The sequence below is a fragment of the Elephantulus edwardii genome, unplaced genomic scaffold (genome assembly GCF_000299155.1).
Source record: "Elephantulus edwardii isolate Elephantulus edwardi_28Jun2011 unplaced genomic scaffold, EleEdw1.0 scaffold00006, whole genome shotgun sequence".
In the NCBI taxonomy this organism is placed as follows: Eukaryota; Metazoa; Chordata; class Mammalia; order Macroscelidea; family Macroscelididae; genus Elephantulus; species Elephantulus edwardii.
In genome coordinates this window covers 27750612-27773948 of record NW_006399756.1, presented here as the reverse complement: position 1 = coordinate 27773948, position 23337 = coordinate 27750612, and the positions used below count along the sequence as shown (strand labels likewise).

The 23337-nt window shown below is 43.4% G+C and overlaps 1 protein-coding gene across 1 annotated transcript in view; it reads right to left on the bottom strand.

Annotated features, from left to right (window-relative positions):
• Positions 1-1273: 1273 nt before the first annotated feature.
• NT5C2 (5'-nucleotidase, cytosolic II) overlaps positions 1274-23337 on the bottom strand; it is an 85356-nt gene continuing 63292 nt past the window's right edge. The window contains exons 4-18 of the mRNA XM_006879969.1: positions 20897-21014; positions 18828-18923; positions 15103-15194; positions 14909-14966; positions 13815-13908; positions 13215-13268; positions 10714-10797; positions 6654-6695; positions 5639-5746; positions 5322-5388; positions 4662-4832; positions 2539-2590; positions 2352-2412; positions 2024-2200; positions 1274-1501 (exon numbers count right to left, since the gene is read on the bottom strand). Coding sequence (XP_006880031.1) covers positions 1274-1501; positions 2024-2200; positions 2352-2412; positions 2539-2590; positions 4662-4832; positions 5322-5388; positions 5639-5746; positions 6654-6695; positions 10714-10797; positions 13215-13268; positions 13815-13908; positions 14909-14966; positions 15103-15194; positions 18828-18923; positions 20897-21014 — 1502 coding nt within the window. The remainder of the gene's footprint in view (positions 1502-2023; positions 2201-2351; positions 2413-2538; positions 2591-4661; positions 4833-5321; positions 5389-5638; positions 5747-6653; positions 6696-10713; positions 10798-13214; positions 13269-13814; positions 13909-14908; positions 14967-15102; positions 15195-18827; positions 18924-20896; positions 21015-23337) is intronic.

The window sequence follows — 23337 nt, the reverse complement described above, 5'->3', positions numbered from 1 at the left end:
ACATTTAGCATTTTTTTAAATGTATATGTCTATTAAGAGATTTAATATTTTTATAGTAAATTGATGTCACTACAACAAATCTAAACCCAACTGGAGACCAATACCTACTACAGCTGTGTTGCAGGAAGGGGTCAAAGTCAGTATTAGAAATAATACACTTTATTGAATTCTAGAGCAGCTAATCTACCACTACCCGCCCCTGCTGAACAATGACAGTAAGAATGAAAGAAAATGTATGAAGGTTAAAGAGTCTACACCACTGTTAAAAAGGTAACAACTTTCACTGTTAAAAAGGTAACAACTTTCACTATACTGGTGAGGCTTTATAATACTCTAAGTATACAGTAAGATTCGTTCTTGTTCAAACAAGAAGTGATTTCACTCGGAATTCTGCAGTTGAGTTCTTGAGTTCGTTCACCCTGATTGTGTAAGGTGCTGGCCTCCAGAACCCCTTCCGGCCGTCGAGGCTCAGCTCTGAGACACAGCCGCTCACCCTGGGGAGATGGGCAGGAGGAGCCCCAGCGCTGCCGCCCACGCAGCTGCCTCACTCGTTATGCTGTGAACTACAAAGAGATGCCTCCTCTCCTTTCCTGAAGGCTTGCTATTCTGTGTTCTGATTTATCACAGAGGAGAAAAAGATCACTTTTTTAGATAACAAATAAGCATTTGTGCTGTCAGCCAGAATTGGAGGCCTGGAGGAGGCTAAAGCAGGCAGAGGGGCTTCTGCCAAGCGCTGCTGGCAGGGCAGCTGGACGAGGGCCACCGAGGGCACTCACGGGCTGACGAAGGGAAGCCCCTGCCGGAAACCCACCTAATACAATGGAAACAGCAGATCGCTCCCCTGATACACAATACTGTGGAATCACGGAAAAAGATGGGAGTTTGTAATCACAGCACACATTACAGCAATTCCAGACCATCTCTTCCCATCAGCCTCCTTGCTCCACCCCGACTCTGCAGCCACAATGGTGTAACCATGACTACAACGGCCAGAGTAACAAGGAGAGAGTGTCATAAGCCATGATGGGAGCCACCTGCATGCAGCTCAGCCTGACCTGACCGTCACTTTGTTACAACTGTGAACCATCTGCAAAGAGTGTAGATACATAAAACTAAAACAAGAATCTCTCTAGGATTAGCATAGTTTAAAGTCTTCAGAAACTTTCCAGATGTACCTAGATGGAGCCCCTCCCCCACTAGAGCCCAAGCAGGGACTTCCTGGAAATCCTGCTGGAACTGGTCTGATGGGCGTCTGGGCTTTTGGTTTGCCTCCTTATTCCTCCTCCTCCTCATCATCATCTTCATCATGGCAGTGTGTGATTTCCTGGGGGGCTAGCGGGAAGAGGTTGGGAGGTTTAATCTCACTGATCGATCGTGTCAGCTGGTGCCGCTTGTAATCGGTGTCCTTGAACTCCATGGACGTGCGGTTCCGGGTGGCAAGCGGGGACTCCATCTCGTTGATATCCACATGTGTGTGCTCTACGGTTGATTCGTGGGGCATCTGGAAAAAAGCCAGAGGCTCAGAAAACACACAAAGTCCTTGCCTCCCACATCCCAGGCCTTCTGTCAGGTGGCTGTGTGCGCTCAGCTAGTGGAAACTGCCTCCCTCGCTCTGCCTGCAGCTGCTTATTTCGCTTCCTTCTCACCACCCGACATGGCTCCTGGGTCATTCGCTGCAACCTGCACTCTAATAGATGGGAGGGAATTTTATTTCCTGTTTAACAACAAAAATAATACTTAAAACATACATCAACATCCTTACTTAGGAGTATCTTTCTCTCAATCTGTGCTACAGAAAAGAGGAACGTCTTTGCCACACCCAAGTGAACTCTGATTAGAGCAACCTCAGGAGGGATAGCGGTACCTGAACACTGTCCTGACTGTCATTGCTCAGATCCCGTCATGACACCTTATCACCCACCAGTGCCCTCTGCACATAACTGGCTAAGCGTCTCCTGGGCCGCCCCACAGAGCCGGGCTCAGACCCGACCGTATGGGACAGCGTGTGGCTGTGTGCACTCACCAGGACATGGGCCGCTCTGAAGAGGTAGCTGAACGGGTAATACAGCAGGTTGATGAAGGAGGCTGCGTAGAGGTCGGCATACCGCATCACCTGACTGGCAAAGAGGGTCTGCCGGGAGCCGCTTCGGAACAGGCTTCCCATCATCCCGTAGCACATGTCCATGTCATGCGTTACTTTCTGAAACAGAAAACAAGCCCGATTCTCAACTCACCCAACCAATATTTAGGGAGCCAGAGACGAGGCTCCAGTCCTGTATAAAATCAGAAATGCTGGTAGCATCTCAATGACACTTCTTTCCCCAGTTGCCCTGCCAACCCCGTCTGGGTACCTTAATACGCCTCTGGATGGAACTGATATCTGGACGTTCATTGCTGCTGCTGTCAAGGTGCCTGCGGACAAAAAATTTTAAAAAATAAACCAGCGGATGGACTGTCTTGTGAGGGTACTTCCAACAACACTGAGGTGAGTGCCACAGTGGTATTTAGGGAGGAAACCTTAAGAATTAGGCAACTTACTTGTAGAGTTCAGCCAAGAAAATATCCAAGCTCTGAAGCTCGTCAAAAAGAGCTAGACAAGGTTTGGAAAGAAAAAGGAAACATTTTAGATCACTAAAAGCACCAGTTTTTAACGGCTACTGAAGCTAAGCTGCGAGGTTCTAGACAGGTCAGAGATGCAAAGTCCGGCCAAATGTGTAGAGAGCAGCGGGGCTGAGCTGCCGAGTCGGGCAGGATGAGCAGTGGAAACACCCCCACCTCCGCTACCTGCCCGTCCTCCCACCTGGATAAACGGACATCTCGCCCAGCTTCGTGCTGCTTTCTGCCTGCTTTACCCAGTGCCAAGCTCGCCCAGGACAGGTGCAGCCAGTGACAGGAGCGCTGGCAGCCCCATGCTCAGGGAGGGAAATGGGATCAGGAGGCCACCCAGTTGCAGGCCCCGAAAAAAGCCCAGTAAAGTCAATTCAAGTTGGAAAACGTCAGAGGAAGCTAGCTGAAAACGAGGTGTGGGGCTCGCTGGGAGGGTCTGATGATGTGGACGCAGGAGCAGCCGCACCTCCACACTTGCTGGGTGGTCTGGCTTCTCCACAGGTTCCCCGAGGTGCATCATCGACTGACAAATGAGGGCGCTGGTGGCGCAGGCGGCCAGAGCCGTGCTACTGGCGCAACAGTGGCACCTTTCTCCCTGTTCAAATCCACCAGTGGCTCCAGAGCCATTTACAGCCTCTGAAGCTGTAAGGTTCTGACTTGATGGCAATGAGTCTGAGTTTTTTGTGACAAATGAACACTTCTTTTCTTTATCCTTTTTTTTAAAATCAGAAACGCGACTCTGATTTCTGTGTGTGTGGATCGACTGAGGAGCCTTGGCTGAGAAGGGCTGTCTCTGCTCTTCTGGATGGAGACACCCTCACTTCACCGCCTCTGCTCTGCAGACTTGAGGACTTCACAGACTGAATGTTCGCGGCAACCCTGCCTCGAAGAGATCCAGTAGTGCCATTTCCCCAGAGCAGGCACCCACTTTGGGTCCTTCTTTTCATATGTGAAGCTTTTTCACAGGGCCACTACACAATCAGTATTCAAAAAATCTCAAACTCATTGCTGCTGGGTTGGAACCAACTCCCAACTGACCCTCCAGAGAGTTTTCGGAGGCTGTATATCACACAGGAGGAGACTTTCTCCCACAGAGCAACTGGGAGATTCAAACTGCCTACCTTTGAGTTGACAGTGCAACTCCCGACCCACTAAGCCACCAGAATTCCCTTAATGAACAACATGCAGAATAGAGAGGCATTTATAGGCACTGTTGGTGGTGATGTGTCGAGTCAGAACCTACTCGTAGCTGACTCTCCAGCAGGTTTTCACGGGCAGTGAAAGAAGACGGCCCATCCTTCTCCCACAGACAGGCTGATGGATTTGAACCATGTGCCTTCGGGACTACAGAACAGCTTTACCACAAGGCCACCAGAGCTCCCTAGGCACCAGTTGTGTGACTGACTGTATTACATGGCCTGGAAACGAGCTGGCACTTCTCTACCCACTTAGCATCAACTTTAGGAGATAGGGACTGTTACTGACTGCATTTCACATCTGAAGAAACTGAGGCACAGGGTCATGTGACCAAGGACATGCAGAGATGAAGTGGTGAAGCCAGACTCCTCAGGGGAGCACGTCTCCATGTCACCAGCCTGTGGTGATGCGTACGGCTCATGTGCGAACACGATTCCTCACGCACAGTGTAGCACGGCCCAGAGAAGGCAACTCTGCTCCACTCCCTCCTTCTCAGAAGAGCAAAAGAAAACTACCAGGAGCCCCAGAACTGCAGAGATGAAATGGGAGCAGACCGGACTACCGGGCGAGGTGGAGAAATAAGAACCCACAGGGGGAAGTGGAGGCAGATTCACACTGAGGACAGCAACACTATCCTTTACCCTGAAAAGATTTAAGGAGCAAGTGAAGCGTGACCTCTCCTGTGTCTCGGGGCTGGGACTCTGTGAGCCACGTGGCTATTCTCACGAGGAGGCGGTGCTCACCCACCAGGGCCCACACCCTGACCAGCACCGGGAGGGCTGGCCCAAAGCTGGCCTTTCAGATATGAACTAGCTGTGTCAAAGCTGTGTCACTACTGAGAGTCACTGGCCCCTTACAGCTCTTGTCAGTCCAGACGTGCAGCTCCTGCGCGAGCTCAGGGATCACCAGGAAGGTTCGCCACCCTTGTCGCTTCTTAGATTTTAAAATGTCCCCAAAAATGTGATCTCCGATGTACAAGATGTCCTTGCCCTTTGCTCCCAACAGATCACAGATTGTATCAGATGAACCTGAAAGAACGAACAAGGAGAAAACAAAAACATAACCCTTAAATTCAATGCACACTGTCTATTTCATTCTCAGGATTATGAGGGACAGAGTGATGGAATGCTTAAAGACTTCCTTAAAGCCTCACTATTCTTTCCCCCATCAGGCTTTCCTCTGACTCTAGGACAAGGCCTGTGACTCCACTGTGATGGGGAAAGCTCCGTTTCTAAGCTTCCACCATGCAATTTTCAGAAGCAACAGCACCACCTCCCACAAGGAGATTCTGCTCCATCACAGTGGCCATGGGAGCCCCGAGAAAATGTCCTAGAATCCCTTAAGAATCAACCCAAATGATTCAGAAAGGAAGGAAACTGGTCCTAATGCAGCTTGCTGGGCCGTTCTAACAAATTCTCAGACCCTTCGCCCCAACTCCTGCTGCAACAGCAGGTGACAGGTGTTTACCTCCTGAGCATCGAGGCACCACCACAGGGGCTGAGCAGTGCCTGACTCACCTCCTGAGTACACGATGCCGTGCTGTAAGGGGCCAGTGTAGGTGCCTATTTTCAGCTTGCCAGTTTTCTGTGTGAAGAGGATATGGACTTAATCATGATCATCATTATACCAGACTCCACCCACCACGCCCTGTGGTCAAACAAATGAAAGACGCTCTTTTTCTGACATACTGGCCTGTCTGGCTACTTCAATTAAAAACCAAACACTTTAGATGACATTTCAAGAGAGAGATAGGATAATGCACCAAAAACAAAAAAGCGTGTGGGCAGAGGACGGACAGGGCAGCATGTGAGCACACACGCATCCTGTGACTTACAGTGTCCACTTGGCGCAACACTGTGCCTTCTCCAAAGAAGAGTGGTTTCCGGGCATCCACCAGGATTAGGTCAAAGTAGGACTGCCACGGGCGATGGGAGCTCCCGGGCTGGGGGAGGAGAAAGAGCAGAGGCTGAAAGGGCAGTCCTTACCTCCAAGCACTCAGCATCTCATCCCGACACAAGCAAGGTGCGAGTGCTAAGTACAGCCAGGAGACAGCACGATTTCATCCAGAGTTTACTGTCTTACTGTACGCCATAGCCTTTCAGAAGCAGACTAGGTATAAAGAGATAAAAACGTCTCCGTCTTGAATCCTATCACCTACTACTGGATCACAGGAACTTATCCCACAGTTAAGCGAACGCACGAAAGAAAGTGTGCCTGCGCTCTGAAATCTATTTAAAGGCATTACAGAGAGATGCAAATTGAGTTAGAGGTAGATCAGCATCAGAACTAAAGTATACAAACTAACATGGATCTGTTACTAGGAAATTTTTACTCACTATGTTCTCAGACTGATGATTCTAAGTACACACCGGCCTTTGGCTCTAACTACAAACACTAAGAAGTTATACCCATTAAAATTCTTGCCAGCCTGAGATGGAACCATGGCAAGAACCTTTCTCGACCAAGCTGAAGAGCCCAGAACACCGCACAGCGTTTCCAAAGGCGGCCATTCAGTCACAGAAGCCAAGGACTAAAAGCCACAGATACACGGCAGCAGGCCGCTCTGAAATGGGAGTGAAGCCCTGCGCACAGACTAACTAGCAAGACTAGTTAGAACTCAGCACAGAACTCAGCAATAACTAAGCAGAATCAAGAATGTACACATTCCATTCTGTTTATTTCTATTTGGAGTGACTTTCAATTCTGCTGGTTCCCAGACTGCATCTAAGGGTAATAATGTGTGTGCTGCGCTCTGATCGGTGCTAACCAGTTCTGCCCTTACAGCACTGCGGGATGATTACAGCAGTCACTGTTCCTAAAGCCATGGGCTAGTGAGTTACATAGAGTACCTTGGGGCCGTGCGGGAAATCAAACAGGTAAGTCATAATTTTCTGGAAGGAGAAAAAAAAAAAGGCAACATAAGACTCATATTTCTTAAAAAGACTTAACATCTAAAAAAAATGTTATGCAAGCTTTTCATAAAGTAACTTTTCATACATAACACATTCTTGTTTCTTCTAAATTTTTTGAAGTCATAGCAGTGGAAACCATAAATTAAGGCCTCATCATAACCTCATCTCCCTGCGCCCCCCAACACCCTTCCACCTCCAAAGGCTTCAGACATTCTCAGAAGGACACATACTTCCAACTTGGAGTTGATTTGTACAGAATTAGAAACATATTCCTATCTGGTTCTCCTAGTGGCCTCAGACACACAGTTGGAAGCAAGGGGCGTCTAAGGTGAGAGCATGGGAAAAAGGAATGACTTACATGGAAACAATAATATTACCATGGTCTTGTCACTGCTATTCTCCGATAGAGCAGGCCAACCCCCCACTATGAAATAACACCACTTACTCCGAATCACTGGGTTGCTAAACTAAGATTTTACATAGAGGTATGGCGATAATTGAGCTTGTTAGTATTATAAACTTAGCACAAATGAGTTTAGAGAGTTTGTATTTCACACCACACACAAAGATGAATTCAAGATAGAGCACAAACCAAAATGTGAAACAAAATTATAAACATTATTTTTAAAAAAAAAGTAAGGGCCAACTTACGGAGGGACTGATTCAGTGACTGGGGTAGTGGGGGGTCAGACACAATAAAGCTGGGTTAGGATAGAGCAGGGTTCAGAGCTATTAACCACAGGGTTGGTCTGAGTCACAGGCAACTCAACAGCAACAACAATTTATGGCGTACAGAGTCTATAAACATAACCAAAAGTTCACCAACAGCAGAGGATAAATTAGATAACTGAAAACTTCTAAAAACTTCTAAAAATCACTGGAAATAACCCTGGCAATGACCTATCTGACAAGGGTTCAACCTCCAAAATTTCTAGAAAACTCCAACAACAAAAAAGATAAACAATTCAAGAAAAAAAAATGGGCAAAAGACATGAGTAGACAATTCACCACAGTTAGTATGCACGTGGCCAACAAATAAATGAAAAGATGCTCGAAACCATCAAACCCTTCTTCTCTCCTGCTAAGTCAGTTCCAGCCCACAGCAGCCCTCCCTCCTGCGGGCCTCCGGGGTGAACGCAGATCCTTTTAACTGGGAATTGAACCCACTCAGGGATCCCCCTTCCATCAACTAGTAGACAGACCTATCAAGTGAATAATAAACACTCAAGAGAACAACTGACCATGTGGGAACAAAGGGCAGCATTTGCCCCCAGCGTTCAAAAGGCAGGAAAGATGAGTAAATATAAACAGAATTAGGGGAGAAAGTGAGAAGAGTGTTGTTACACTGAGGAGATTGCAACTGATGTCACAAAACAAAATGTGTACAGGTTTATTAAATGGAAAACTCACTGGCCCCATAAAATATTACCTAACCCACAATAAAGTGTTAAAGAAGGGAAAAAAGATAAATCCCTATTTCCACATGCTGAATGGAAATTCTAGAACTGTACACAGACTAAGAAGCAGGCATTTGAACAAGAGGACACAGCGGAGTGTGGAATCTGGATAGGTCATCACAGATGTTTTAAATAACCCAACAACAGGGCTGTGTCCTTCCGCCGCACCCCAATCGCTATGTTCAACAAGTAATCTGAGAAGCTGTACTCTGAAGGGGAATGTGGCCATCAGTACTGGAGGACTCATTAACAACCTGTGATACGCAGCTGACACAAGTCGGCTTGCTAAAAATGAAGGCTCCAAGCGTTTCCTGATGAAGCCCAAACTGCATGGCCTTCAGTATGAACTACACCTCGACATAAAGAGAACAGAATCATTACTACTGATCCTTAAAATAAACAGCATTAGGATAAATACAGAAAAGATCAAAGTTGTCAATGATTTTATTTTACTTGCATCTGCAATCAATGCCCATGGAAACAGCAATCAAATCAAAGGACACACTGCAATGGACAAATAGGCAGCAAAGGGACTCTTTAAAATGCTCAAGAGCAAGGATGCCATTTTGAAGACTAAGGAGCACCTGGCCCAAGCCATGATATTTTCAAGGGCTTCATGTGCATGTGAAAGTAAGACAATGAATAAAGAAGAGAATGGAGTAACTGATGTCTCTGAATTGTGCTGCTAGTAAAGTACTGGATACATTATGTGTGGTCAAAAGGATACAGAAAGATGTCTTGAAGAAGTACAACCAGGAGGCTGGCAAGACTTCATCTCATACACTTTGTTCATGCTATAAGGAGGGGTCAGTCAGAAAAGAAAGGAAAAAATCAGGCATAGAAAAGCAGAGGGTCAGCAGAACAGAGGAAGCTCCTCAATGATAGACTGACCCCGGAGCTTTCCAGTGGGCTCGAGCACAGCAGCGACCGTGAAGCTGGCCCCGGGACTAGGTCATTTGTTCTATTATGTCTGGATGGTGAAGGGGGGTCACTGTGAGCTGCAGTGACTCAATGACAGCTAACAACAATTAAAACAACATACGCTTCATTCCTGGTCAAATACAAAAAGATGCAGCAAACTGTGACAGCTAAGAGTCAAAACAGCTTTGCCCCACTGACTGTTTCAGGCAACTTAAAAAGAGAGAAGATGCTAATCAAGAATGTGGGCAAAACAACACAGTGACTTCTCTGGTTTCTATGAAAGAGATGGAGAAGCCCTTTCAGTCACCACAGATGTTTTAAATAACCCAAAATTTAAAAACCTCCAAGTAATCTGTTATCTGGGGAAACACTGTAGTAAGAGAAGGGGGGAGAAGTGGTTCTACAAATACAAGCTTTCCTGGAAGCTCGCTTTACGCACTTCATCTAAGACCTACAGTAGTACCTGTTTTATTTTAATGAATGTTTACAGAGACTTTGGATTTCCACTCATTCATTGTTGCACACTTTCCTCCCTGCCCACCCCTTCCACCAGTTCGCTTTTCTCTTTGAAAAGTAAAAATAAAAAGAATCTTTCATTGTTATACAATCCCCCCCACCCAGTCCACTCCACTATACAGCTCTCATTCTGGACTCTCATCATGACAATAATACCTAATCATATATTCCTCCTAAACAGTTCTCTCCCTCATCTGTTTCAATGCAGTATAGATTATTTATCCTCTCTTGGTTTCTCCCCAACTCTGATGTCAGATCTGTTTTACAACAGTGGCAGTATTTGTTTGTGACTGAGATATTTCACTCGGCATAATGTCCTCCAGGGTCACCCATTTTGTAGAAGACTGCATGAGTTCCTTGGTTTTCAATGCAGCATAGTATTCCATTGGGTGATTATACCAGAGCTTCTCTATCCATTCGTTTGTTGATGGGCACTTGGGTTGTTTCCAGCTCTTTGCTACTGTGAACAAAGCCGCAATGAACATGGGTGTGCATATATCTGCTTGGGTGGCAGTTATGGTTTCTTTAGGGTATATTCCCAGCAGAGTACCTGTTTTCAATAACGAATACTCAAAGTATTTGCTTTCACAAAAAGGCAAAAAGCGAAGCCAGTAGGCTCAGTGGCAGCTGTGCAGAACCCACCCCTGGCAACAAGAACATCAGTATCTTGGTATTAAGCTGCCTTAGCTCCGAGTGATGATGTGAACACTGTATGTTAGTGTTACTGGAAGTTTTGTTTAATAGTTTGTCTATTTTTGGAGACTAGGGCTAGTAAAAAAACTTTTTCCTATGTAAATTAATGTAATTACATCTTCTCTTTATGCCGTTTCAATTTACAAATGGTTTCACGGGGGTTGGGGTGGGAGGGTGTCTTGTTCTTGGAATCACTGTTAAGTTCAGAGGGGGAACTTGTACTTAAGAATTACTCTGGTATAGACTCCTTCGTTTTAGTTTCTTTTTTCCTACTCTGCAAAGAGCAAAAATAACTCTCACTTAATAAAATATGATCTTCCTCATTATCTTCATTGTTCCTTAAGCCAAAACATGTAACACATAATTCTTTTATATAAACAAACCACCAAATAGAAGTATTTGACACTCACATCTGTGTATTTGTAGTCACTGTTGGTGGCAAGAAATACCTTCCCGACCTCATTCATCCGGCTCAGAAGCAAAGGTAGTTTTCCCTGAAATGTAACATTATGATAAGAGAAACAGTACAACAATTTTTTTTACATTTACACTTCTGTGCATTTATGTACTGTTGTTATGTCCCATCTCTGACTCACAGCTGACCGACCCTCCAGCAGGAAATCACACAGGAGGAGACTGCCTACATTGTTCTTGTGAGTCATGTACTAGATAAACCATTTTTGTCCATTAAAACAGGAACAGATTACCTTTAAGGGCTTGTTTCACAGTTTTACATTTAAAAGTTCATACGTCCACTACGCATGAATAAAGTATTAACATACAGTACACACGATGTATATAATACATACATTTGTACATCAAAGTATATATACAAATATTAACATATTTTTTTTTATTTCTTAATTTTTATTTTATTATTTTTTGTGTGTGTACAGTCAAATTGGATCTGACAGGTACAGGAGGAGGTTGTCCCTCCTTCTCCAGCAGAGCATCTGGTGGATTAGAACCGTGCACCTCTGGGATTGCAGTACAGCTTCTTGCTACTAGGCCACTAGAGCTCCCTTAACAACATATTCTTATTATACATGCTGAAGAAAATGTTCAAATTGCCTTATTATATCCTAAAGTATGAGTTAGGTGTGTTAAGATATAAAACCCTGATTTTACTGTTGTCTCTGGTTATATGTGGAGGATTGTTTTCAGGGCCCTCCACAGATACCTAAGTTCTTTATATAAAATGATTTATATATATTCATATTCTCTCCTGTACTTTAAATCAGTTCTAGATTACTTAGGATATCTAATGCTATTTATGTAGCACCTTAGCGCTTCCTTAGCCTCTGGGGGATTGCTTTGACCACTATTTGCTCCCTCCTCACCACCCTGTCTGCCACTCCCCCCCAAAATCCCAATCCTGATCCTGGTTGAAGGGGGATGCAGAAAGGGAGGGTCACTGCACTCCAGGGGAGATTCCACTGCTTCCCTGTGTCCATTCAGTCTTCTAAAACATGGTAAACGAAATGACATATGTAACTTGGGTATGTCCAGACCCACCTGTAGATCAGTGAGGGAATTCTAACTCCTGGTGTATCTGGAAAGATAGTCACCCTGCCTTCTCCTACAGTAAACATTGTGAACTTGAGTAAATTCACTCAAACTGTCCAGATGCCCATTGGGGTCTTGAAGCAGTGGGGCATGAGGGGATGACAGGAAGTACAAAGACTGAAAACAAATGAGAATCTTAACCAAAGTGCTCTCAGAAAATACTGTCTATTTTGCTCAGTAGGAAAGGAAGAGGACTCTTGTTTCTGAAGTATATGTCTCTGACATTTTAAAGTCATTTCAGACTTACAGAGAAGTTGAGACAATAGTGTACAACTGTCTATCAGAGTCCTATGTATCCTTCAACCAGCTTCCTCTGGTTATTATTGTAAATAACTACAGTGAAATTATTAAAACTAAGACATTAATGTTGGTACAATACTATTAAGTACTGGGTTTTCCCAGAACCAGTTTTTCTGCTTTAAGATATTTTAAAGCTTTCCTTAGGATTCTCTGGATCTTAAATGTCCATCCTTGCACACAGCTTCTTAGATCATCTAGGACAGTGGATCTGAGCATGGCTCCTGCCTTACTACTTAAAGAGTGTGTGACCTTGGACAAGCTATTTTTGTTTCTTCTCTTCCCTAGTGTCTTCATCTGTGCCCCAGGTAACAGTAATATCTAACTCAGGGCAAGGAGGAAGATGAAATGGGATTACGCGTGTAAATCATTAACATAGTGATCAAAAACAAACCCTCCAATTCACTGCTGTCAGGCTGGAGCTGACTCATCATCGCTAACCTAAACCTCCAGCGAGTTTTTAGAGGCTGTAAACGGGACGAGAGGTGACTGGCCATCTTTCTCCCTCGGAGGCACTGGTGGATTTGAACCGGCAGAGAGGCCTGGCTTTTGGGTTAGCAGTGCAACTCTACAGACTGCTGCACCAGAGCTCCTCCGCACAGGGACAGGCACGGAGTAAAGAGTATTCCAGTTGTTATCATACAACCAGAGCTAAATGGACAAATGAAATAGAGGCCTTTTTACCTATGAACACACAGCAGAAGTTCTACTAAGGCCTACACTCTTGGTTGCTAAAGAAATCGTCCAGCCAGGGCTCATACTACCAGCAGCTTGGTGTAAGAGCAGATCTGGCAATGTACTTCTGTAAAGATTACAACCCAGACACCCTCTACTGTGTCCTATCGGACAGAGCCAGGAGCCGGAGTTGTCTTGACCACACAGAACAACAATGCTCTGGACTAAAGACTCCTGGTGAAGATACGTGGTGACCTGGCACATTATGCCAAGACAAAGCAACATATTTCCTCAGCCATTTTTTTCTAAGACCTGTTCCCTACCAGGGAAAATAAGCTATTATGCAGATTTACTTTATCTCTTTATTACTTACATCTTTGACTACATACTTCTCAAGATTTTCAACTGTCTTTTCCTTAAGAGAGCCCTAGTGTAAAGAAAGAAAGAAAAAAAAAACAAAATCCATTATTAACATTACCCAAATGCATTTTTTTTTAAGTACTGACCCCAATGGATAAGTATATGAACTGGAGAAGGGGCCAGGGATGATGTGCTGCAACTCTGCCTCCAAAATGTGTCTTCAAAAGACAAAACTGCTTCTATTTTATACTAGAAATAAATGAGCCTTTCTCATTTAGTAGAGTTTAGAGTAAGTGTGAACTGAGTATCAGTTAATATTAACAGCTGCAAGAGGTTCTTGGACAAAACAAATGAATTCTCATCATTCACAAAGGACATGGTGGTTACAAATATAGATTAAAATCCCTTCTAAATAAGTTTAGGAAGTACAAACTAAAATGAGATCTAGAAGTTAAGCACCACTGTCCAGGACAGAAACAGGAGAACCAGACAAGCACAAATGTGCTATCACAGAGAGCTATCACTAGGGGGCAAAACTCAGATGTATTTGCTGTGAGAGTTTATGTTAGATCACAGAACAGAGTGAACAGGGGAAGAAGCTGCTGCGGGGTACCTTGTAATGGACCCAATCCACGGCGTCTCTTACATCCTGGAACATGCTCCGGTAGGACATGAAAAGGTCTCCATCTTTGAATCCTGTTTCACAGCTGCAGAAAGAAGAAATGGACATAATAGGGAATCCAAAAAGGATACTACTCTATTAGTATTAAAAAAACTGCCCAGGGGACTTAACGGTTCCATATCACAACAGGTAATGGCTGTGTCTGATTCAGATAATAAATACTCCCTACTGCAGCACCTGGTCCTGACTGCCAGAAATGGCTATCGTGTTCAACGGCACACAAATGCAGAGTGAGAGAATACCCTGAATGAGAGCTAAAAGGTCCAAGTTCCTAATATCAGATTCTTTCATATTTTATTTTTTAAAACCAAAACAAAACAGGTTCCCATCAAAGAAAACATTTAACAATAAAACTGGTAACTTAGGCTTCCCTCACCGTTCCTGACACCCTTCCTCCCAGAACAAAGGCCCTGCCCCTTTTCTACTCAGGAATTCAGCTCCCTCAGACTTGGTGCCTAAAAAGTTGGTGAACTCTGACTTATAGGGCTGAACTCACAGCCATCTCTGTACGAGTCTCCCTGAAAGGACAGAATAACCTGTTCAAGACATGGCCAAAGTTTACTTCAGGGAAAGGAAATGGTATTTATTTCTCCATCAACTCTTGCTGGCCCTGGTAATGAAACTCATTACCAGCCCTGAATGGCTCCTGGGTAGCTGCTGTGAAATGAGTTGGGGGGTTTTAGTGTAATTCTGCTTGGACAGATAATCATCACACAAACCTCCCACTCAGTTGTCACAATTAGCACCTCTGCTGGCGTCTTCATTCCCAGGAGAAGCCAATCAGAAGTGGTCCCTTCAAACATGGCCGCAGCACACTGGCAAGGAGAGGGGCCGTGTGGGAGGTGAGAGCCTGCCCCGAGCTGCCGCCGCTGTCCCATCGCGCAGGCTGCCAATGTGGCATCTCTCACTAGCACTAAATTCACTTCAGAAAAGCAGAAAAGACCTACAATGGCCAGTTCTCTAAGACCCTGTGCATTAATTTAAAAATCCATTGGGGAAAAAGGAAAGTAATAGTATGAACATACCTGGTGTATCTGGAACAATTAGTAAAAAAATCTACTAGGCAGGCCAACAGGTAGGTCTCTGAAAAATGAAGAATGGATATTTATAAGCCGTAAGTAGAAGAATTCAAATTTATTTCATTCTCTCCCTTGAGCAAAGACCAACGGTCATTGAAAAGAAGAGACAGCACCAGTGCCCATAAACAGAATGAGTCTACCTGGTAAGTTGAACAGTGTATTCAGGATGTAAAATCTCTCCGTGTCATCCCGTTGGATAAATTTATTTGGATACTGCTCTCTAGTTTCTGGTCTGAAAGAAAATTTTAAAAATTAGTAGCTATCAAAATAATAACACATAATATGTATGTATTTTATAACATAATAATGACTGGGCTATAGTCATTGTTCAAAAACTCAAATGCTTTGGTGGTTACGTGCAAAACAGGGTTTCAAATATCACATGTGCTATGAAGCTATATGAGCTCAGTTCTCAGTGTGGAGGAAGACATGCCTCACACACTCGGACAATAATAACAAAGTGAAGCACCACAACTCCCACAAGGAAAATGCAGAGCGCTGGGGGCTTGAAGGGGGAGAGACCAGGCCGACGTGAGGAGTAGAGTTAGGAGAGGAAAAGTGAGGAAGGAGAATTCATGAGGATGGTGTCACCTGCGCTAGGCCTTTACGGGACAGATGGACAGTCCAAGAACTAGTCCACCTGGACGAGAGACACAGTAATAGAGAAAATAATGAGAGAACAATGGCTGAGACTGATCAGACAGCAGCAAACGGGGGCCAAGCAGATGTCTGAACGCACCTGTGTACAGGGTTCTGTCCTCTCTCCGAACCCTAAGACCACTGTTATTACTGAGACTGAGATACCCTGTCTACACAGAGAAATAAAGTGTTCCTGCCAGCAGCTTGCCAACAGCCTGACGACTGAGTAAAGGCATATATGAAAGATGCCAGAGATCAGCTAGCTCTTCTGCAACTCTCCAGAAAGGCTAGTGGTTGATGGGACTGCAAAGAAACAAGTGTAAAAGTGGTCCTATTCTGTATACTCAGAGCCCTGATGGTGCAATGGTTAAGGTATCAGCTGCTAATTAAAAGGTCACCAGTTCAAACCCACCAGTGGTGGAGGGGGGGCGTGACAATAAAGCAAGCTACTAATCTGCTACCATAACGATTAAACTCAAAACTTCAACAAAAACATTAAAGATGACAACCTAGGAAACCCGCAGGGAAGTCCTGTCCTCCAGGGCGGCTACTGCACGTAACATTTGCATCCACTTTAAGCCTCAAGTAAACAGAGATTTCAAGGAGGCAATTAGAAACACAGGTCAAGAACTTAAGGAAGAGATGAGGCTAAGATCAGAACCATGTAGGTGAAAAGTCAGTAAAAAGAACAGAAGTTCTTAAGGATTCACACACACAAGGGCCTCAGAGAGTGAAAGAGAACTATTCATGCAAAGGAAGAGGGTCATCAGGGTATGCTTACAGAGAAACCAGAGACTGAAACACAAAAATACACAATTCTCACAATAAAGCTGCAAAGACCAAGAATTTCAATAAAGGACATAAAATTTAAAGTTCACACTCAGAGTAAGTTGGGTATCTTCCTGCTTAACCTTGTCAACTACCAATGGCATAAACTCCAGTTACAAATATAAAGTCTTCTTATCCCAGGTCTCAGCGAACCTTCTGAACAAGAGTTCCTAACAACGACTACCTTTGTGCAGTAGTTCATCTTCCAGCCACTGGCGCTTTTATAGAAGGAAAACGAAGGTAGAAGGGACCAGTGTTAACACACAGCCCTAGGCAGGCTGGCCGGCCGACACTGTCCTCTTGTATATCATTTCCTAGTCTCACCATCATTAAAAGGGAAAGTCCTTTAAGGGCAATTAACAGTTATTGGGCAGTCAGAACTTATATAATTAGCAACTATATTTTATTTAAATTAAGTGCCTTATCATGCTATTATGTATTATTATATCTTTAACACGTTGCTGCACACTTTTTAAATTGATGACCGTGCTTAGAAACACATTTGCTGTCAATTGCGGCAACGTGTTAAATACTATGTATTTAAAATAAACACCAATTCAGGTGGAAGCACTGTACCATAAAAGGAATGTTAGACTAGGAAAGAAAATGGTTATAGTCTAGTTTGCTATGAACTTTCTGTGACCCAGAGAAGAAAGATGACTTCTTATCTGGAAAGACACTGTCCAGAAAACAAGGTCCCAGGGAACACTGCAGCACCTGGGGGTGATGCCAATGGAGCTGTCACTCCCCTCTCAGCTGCTCCCCTCTCAGCCGCTCCCCCCACAGCCCCTGCCCCCCTCCCCAGTCCCTACCCCCTTCACAGCCCCTCAGCCTGTCCTCTTGCAGCCCATCCACACTGTCCTCCGGGAACTCCCTCTCCTTTCCTCTCACCTTTAGTCTCCCTGATCCTGTGGGGTTTTTCCCTTTTCACTCCAAAGACTGCACTGTGTGAAGTAGCATTTGAATGATTATGCATTTACTCATAAATTACTTATTTTTAATGAACAATTACACATATTTCCAAAGAAACTCTCTAGAAATTTTAGTGGCTTATTTGGGTGAAGGCAAGGACTGTAGACTGAGTTAATAAATTTGACTGCTGTATTAATTTATAGAGCTGCTTCCCTTTTCTTCTCTGCCTACTTTACCCCTCTCCCAACCACCTCCACAGGACAAAAAGTCCTCTTCAGACATCAAGAAATAGAACCTGGTCCGTCGTCACTGGGATTCTGAACTACAGTGACAACACTTGCATAGAACTAGTTCAGGTTATTAGGACTGCTGGCAGTGACTTTACTAAGTTCTGTTCCCAAAGCTCCTGGATTTTTTTTTTTTAAACAAGCTCATGAAAGAAGAAAAGAAGGGCAGGTGTACCCGGGACAACCACGAGGAAACCTGGTGGAGTGTTTGTTCTCCCAGGTACCAACGCCCTGTGGGAGTCTATGGTTGGGAATGACAACCTTGGGAAGGGCCTCATGTCAGATGCTTTCATTCCAAGTGGGGCACAGAAAGCCCACAGAGTGAAAGGAGGCTCTCCTGCAGCTTCAGTCAGTTTGTGATTTGTGATTTTACCACAAAAGAACATTTACCAAAAAAGATTGCCTTTGTAAAAACTTCACCACAGACTAAGCAGTTTTTACTACTTTGCCACTAAAAATTAGTAATATATTGAAAAGTTATTTAAGAAATGGATACTTAACCTATTTTGGTTTAAAGCCTTAGTCTTCGATGCTAATATAGTGTCAACCGTAAATTAAATAGAAGAACAACAGGGGGGAAAATGTCTATTTGTAAAGCTGTAATTTTAAAATTGTCCAATTGTGGCACTGTGGTTTGAAAAACATTCAGAAGTATCACAAGTGAACACAGGAGGTACTAACTTTTATGTGCTATTTACTAGTACGGAAAAACTCAAATTAGCAGCAAAAATAGTATCATTTTGATTATGAAAATAAAGCTTATCCTTTTTTGTTTTAAATATGTTTGTTCTGTGTCCATTTTTAACTATCGTGCTTAAAAAATTAACCACACAATCAAATGTCTAAAGGTGTTCATGATAATATAAATAATATGTTGGCTGTCAATGATAATCTCAGTCATTTAAATTGTTAGTTTTTTAATTTTATAAAGCACTTTTAACATGTATACTTTTTGAGCAGGTACTCCGAGAACTTATTTAACGAGAAGAAAATAAAAATCTTAAAATCACAAGTAAATCAAGGCTACTATAGCTCTCTCTTGGCAGGTGCCTACTAAGTTCCTGCTAACTATGTTTATGTGAAGAATATGTTCTTTAGTGATTAGTGGAGCATCAAAGGAGATTATGTCTAGGAGAGTTAATGCTGTCTTCAAATTGTCTATAAAATGCTGGAAGGGGCTAAGGGTTCCTTGTACTTACCCCCTTATGAAGTTAAATCCATGTGCACAGACTAAAAGATTTCCATAGGCATCAACTTTCAAAAGATTTCCATATAGTGTGTCAAAAACAAGTCCCCTGTGTGAAAATGATGCAATAATTGATAAATCAGGTAAACAGAGGCAATAATTCCATGCAGTACTGACTGTTCTCCACCACCATGAGCCAACCTCAAAGTGTTAAAATTTCGTAGCAACCTAAGTTGTTTGTTAAGTGCTGTCAAGTCACAGGCAACTCATAGCAACCCTATGAAGGAGAGTCCTCAATGCTTGGGTGCCTTTCACCGTCTCTCCAGGTTCATAGGGTTTCCGGAGGCAAGCTATTATGGAAGTGGATGCCACTCCTTCCAAGAGCAACCTAAGTACATCCCCAAAAAATATAGCCTTAGATGCTGAACTACATGAATAAGTCTTAAAAACAGAGCAAATTTAAACAAGACTTACTTTTGTCTAAATAAATAACGATAGTTGTTTTCTGTAAGGTTAATTTTCTGTAAGGTCAAGTGCACGGGAGGAGACCGTCTGTCCATGCTCCCCCACCACCAACCCCGTCTTGCTCCAACAGAGCAGCTGGAGGATTTGAACTGAGTACCTTTGGGTTAGCAGCACAACTCCTTACTACTAACCACAATAGCTCAAGCAAGGAAGGTATAAACTCCAATTCTTACTTAATACAGTTGACACCCTTCAAAAAAGTTTTTTTAAATGCCTTTGGAAATATAGAAAGCATGTAATTCCTTGTCATATATCGGATATATGATGGCATCTAAAATAAGCATCATCATCTTGAATCTTCTCAGTCAAATCCAGAAACACAAACTACCAAGAAAGTTAAGTCCATGAGCAGTTAAATGTATTAGCTGAACAAGTAACGCAAAGACAGGAGGAACTATGATGACTAGGCATCAATTTTACCAATTTCTCTCTTCTTCCTGCAAAGTAGTTTTGGCGGCACTTCTAAGTTTGGCCTAGTGGTAAGACACTGCGCTGCAATCCCAGAGGCACACAGTCTGAACCCACCAGCTGCTCCACAGGAGAAGGATGAGCAATCTACTGACTGCTTCTGAAAACCCGCTAGAGGGGCAGCTCTGGGTCGGTTCCGACTCGATGGTACACACCTCCACCACAGGCTTACAGCGATGGGAGAAAGAAGGGTAGTCTCCTCCTCTAGAGATTTAAAGCCTCAGAAACAGATGAAAGGTTGCTGTGAGTCACGATCAACTCAATGGCAAAGGGTTTCATGTCTTTCTGCAAAGACTCCTGGTGGCTCTGTGGATTAAGCGATAGGCTGCTAACCCAAAGGTCAGCTGTTCTAACCCACTAGACATTCCTCAGGGGGAAAACGAGGCAGTCTGCTTTCGTAAAGACTTCCAGCCCTGGGGACACTTGGCAGCTGTTGTCCTGAGCTCTGCGGGATGGCACAGCTCTCTCTCAGTGCCAAGTGCATGGGCACATCGCTCTGCCTGGGAACCACGTCGAATGCAGGTGGTTTGGTTTTCTTTCCCCAGAAGTGGGTTTTCTTCAATAGCAATTAAACAAATGCACTGCTATCAAGTTAATCTGCTTCGCAGTGACCTTTCCGGGCAGAGGGGCACTGTCCCAGGGGGTTTCAGAGAGTGCGAATCTTTCCAGCAGCAGAATGCAACCTCCTTCTCTTGTGGAGCAGCTTGGAGTTGTGAACCACTAATTCTTCAGTTAGCGGCTAGGTACTTTAACCGCCGTGCTACCATGGAGGCCTGCAGTAGCTGTTTATCCAAAGACTGAGCTTCTCTAGGGTTCAAACCCTCCAGTGACTCTGAGGGAGAAAGATGGACAATCTCCTCCCACGTGATTATGTCCTTGGAAAACTGGTGGACGGAGTGCCGAATTAACAGCAGTGAGATTTGTTTGTTTCGAGAAACTGCGTTTATGAGCAAGCAATGTGGAGTACACAGGAAGTTCAAGATAATTTTCTTATCAATATCAACCAAAAAGCCTATGGATTTTGGGGGGGAGGGAAGGTCAGGGTAGACAGTGGGAGAAGCCCCAATCCAAAGTACCTCTGAAAATTACCTGGTAGGAAATGTCGAATCATAAGCGAAGCTGAGCAGCTCCTGGGGATAGCCAATTGAAACTAATCTCTCCACCGTGAGTTCAAATCCAAGGGACTCATACTCCGGAGACTTGTACACTGCTCGGAGAAGACATTCTTATTAGTTGGCATAAGGAAGTTAAAAGACAGGCAAACCATCAAGCTTCTGCTCTCCTAATTCCTCTCTCCTCCTAAATTTGCCACTTTTCTTCTTCCTGCTCAAAATTCCATGTCCTACATTGCTCCGAGTAATAAGCGAATTTAATGGAGAGAATGGGAAGATAGTTCCTACAGAATAGCAGGACAATAGCAACAAAAGGAACTATCAAACATGTCCTTCATTTGACAAAATCGCTTTCAAATTTTATTATTCCTTAAATGTTCTTCATGTGCACCATCTAAAGGCAGGGGAAACTAACCGGTTGTGATATTAACCATGAGAACAAGCTGTTGTTGCTGTTGACTGCCTTCCAGTGGAGGACGACTCATAGCAACCCGATGAACAAAAGGCCTGAAGACCCTCTACAACTACCGACATTTATCAAAGTTCATAGAGTCTCTGGAGGCATGAGAATACAAGCAAGCAAAATGTTAAGTAATAGAGATCTTTATTTATTGACGACTTCACTGGTGTCATTAACAGGAATTCTTCAAAATACACCTTTTTAAAAACATCATCTAACTTCTTTTATGGAATTTCAATCTGGCTTTGGAAGAGGTGTAGTGGCACAGCAGGTGCTGGGTGCTGGGCTGCTAACTGAAAGATCAGCCCCTGGAAGGAGCCCCTCAGGAGAAGGATGAGGCTGTCACTGTCTCGTCAGGATTTACAGCCTCAGAAAGCTGATGAAGGGCTGTCAGGAGTCGGGACGGATGTGAGAGCTGTGGACATCTGGCTCTGGTAACTGTTTCATACTCATCTTTCAGTCAGTGTATTTAACTCTAGTCTCAGGACTAATTTGTTTTCTTACTAGCACAAATGTTTTAAATTCATCAAAACTGCATCTTAAAAGTTACTGCTGCAAATCTACCACAGAAAAGCCGTTGTCTGTGACAATTTGGGAAATCTGAGTGTGAACTGGGAATTAGACACTAAAGGATCATTGTTCCTTTTATTATCTTATATCCTGGTGGAGAGAGAGAGAGAGTGTGTTGTTTAATATCTATCTCTCTCTTTATCCAACAACTGAGCACATTGAGGTACTTGCGCATACAAAGATATTTGGGGTAGGATTTTAGTATTCTTTTTACTATTATATGCCTGAAATTTTCTACAATGAAAACAAAATTTTAAAGTAGTTTAACATTAAAAAAAGTTCCATCTCTAAAGAGGCTTCCTCCAAATGAAATAGTCCAACAAGTATCCTTTTCCTGAGTCTCTAACAAGTGGTAAACTATATAAAAATAATAATAATAATTATCACCCTGAAACCTACAGCATCCCTTTTCAGCAGGAAGTAGCTAAGAGAATACGCCATCCCCTTTTCCTTATGAATCAGAGTGAAGTCTCTCTCAGGGAGGAGTGAAAGGGAATGGCAAAGGACACACTGACAAAGGAGATTAATCAGAACTGGCTTTGACAACCACTGTGGCAATTGGACAATTAAAACAGACTTTCAAGGGGGGGAAAAAAAAGAAGAACGAACTGGGGAGGAGGGCAGAGAAAATAGTGCAACAACGAATGAAAACCCAAAATTTCTGTAAATGTTCATTAAAATTAATAAAATTTCATAGTAATAAAAAAATAATAATAATTAACACGTTGCCGCAAATGACGGTAATGCAAAAAAAAAAAGTGTTTCTAAGCATGGTCGTCAATTTAAAAGTGTGCCGCAGGTCAGTGTGTCATGCAAAGCAAACATATCCATTATCCACTCTATCCTTGTGGCCTTATGATTATGCAACTATTATACTATTATAGCCCTTCTGGCTACTATTTGCATCTTCTAGCCAATGGCTCAAACGTAATTCTCAGTATAGTTTACCTATTCAAGTTAGTCCTAACATGTTAGTAAATTTCAACTTTATCTTCCCAAAGCACTTCCTCTGATTATTGTTAGAAACACAGAAAAGGAACCAGTAATACTGGTTTTCTCTGAATGGGAAAAAGATGGGTGTGGGGGAGAAGTGCCTTGTACTTCCTGTACCTTTAAACGTTGTAACATGTCGATGTATTTCTTTTAAAAAAAATATTTAGGGGTGTTTTTTTTTAAATTTTTTTTTTGTTTGTGTGTGTGTGTGTGTGTGTGTGTGTTAAAAAAAAAAAAAGCATGTGCATGCTAGGCTTCCAAAATCCTTTTATATCCATTTTTCCTATTTTGAAACAATAAAAGTTTAAAATAGTTACAGTCCTTTAGTTGTTGCTAAGTCTAGTCAGAACAAGGCTAAGAGAAGCCGTCTTCAGTTCTGCCGTCCAGGGGTAACA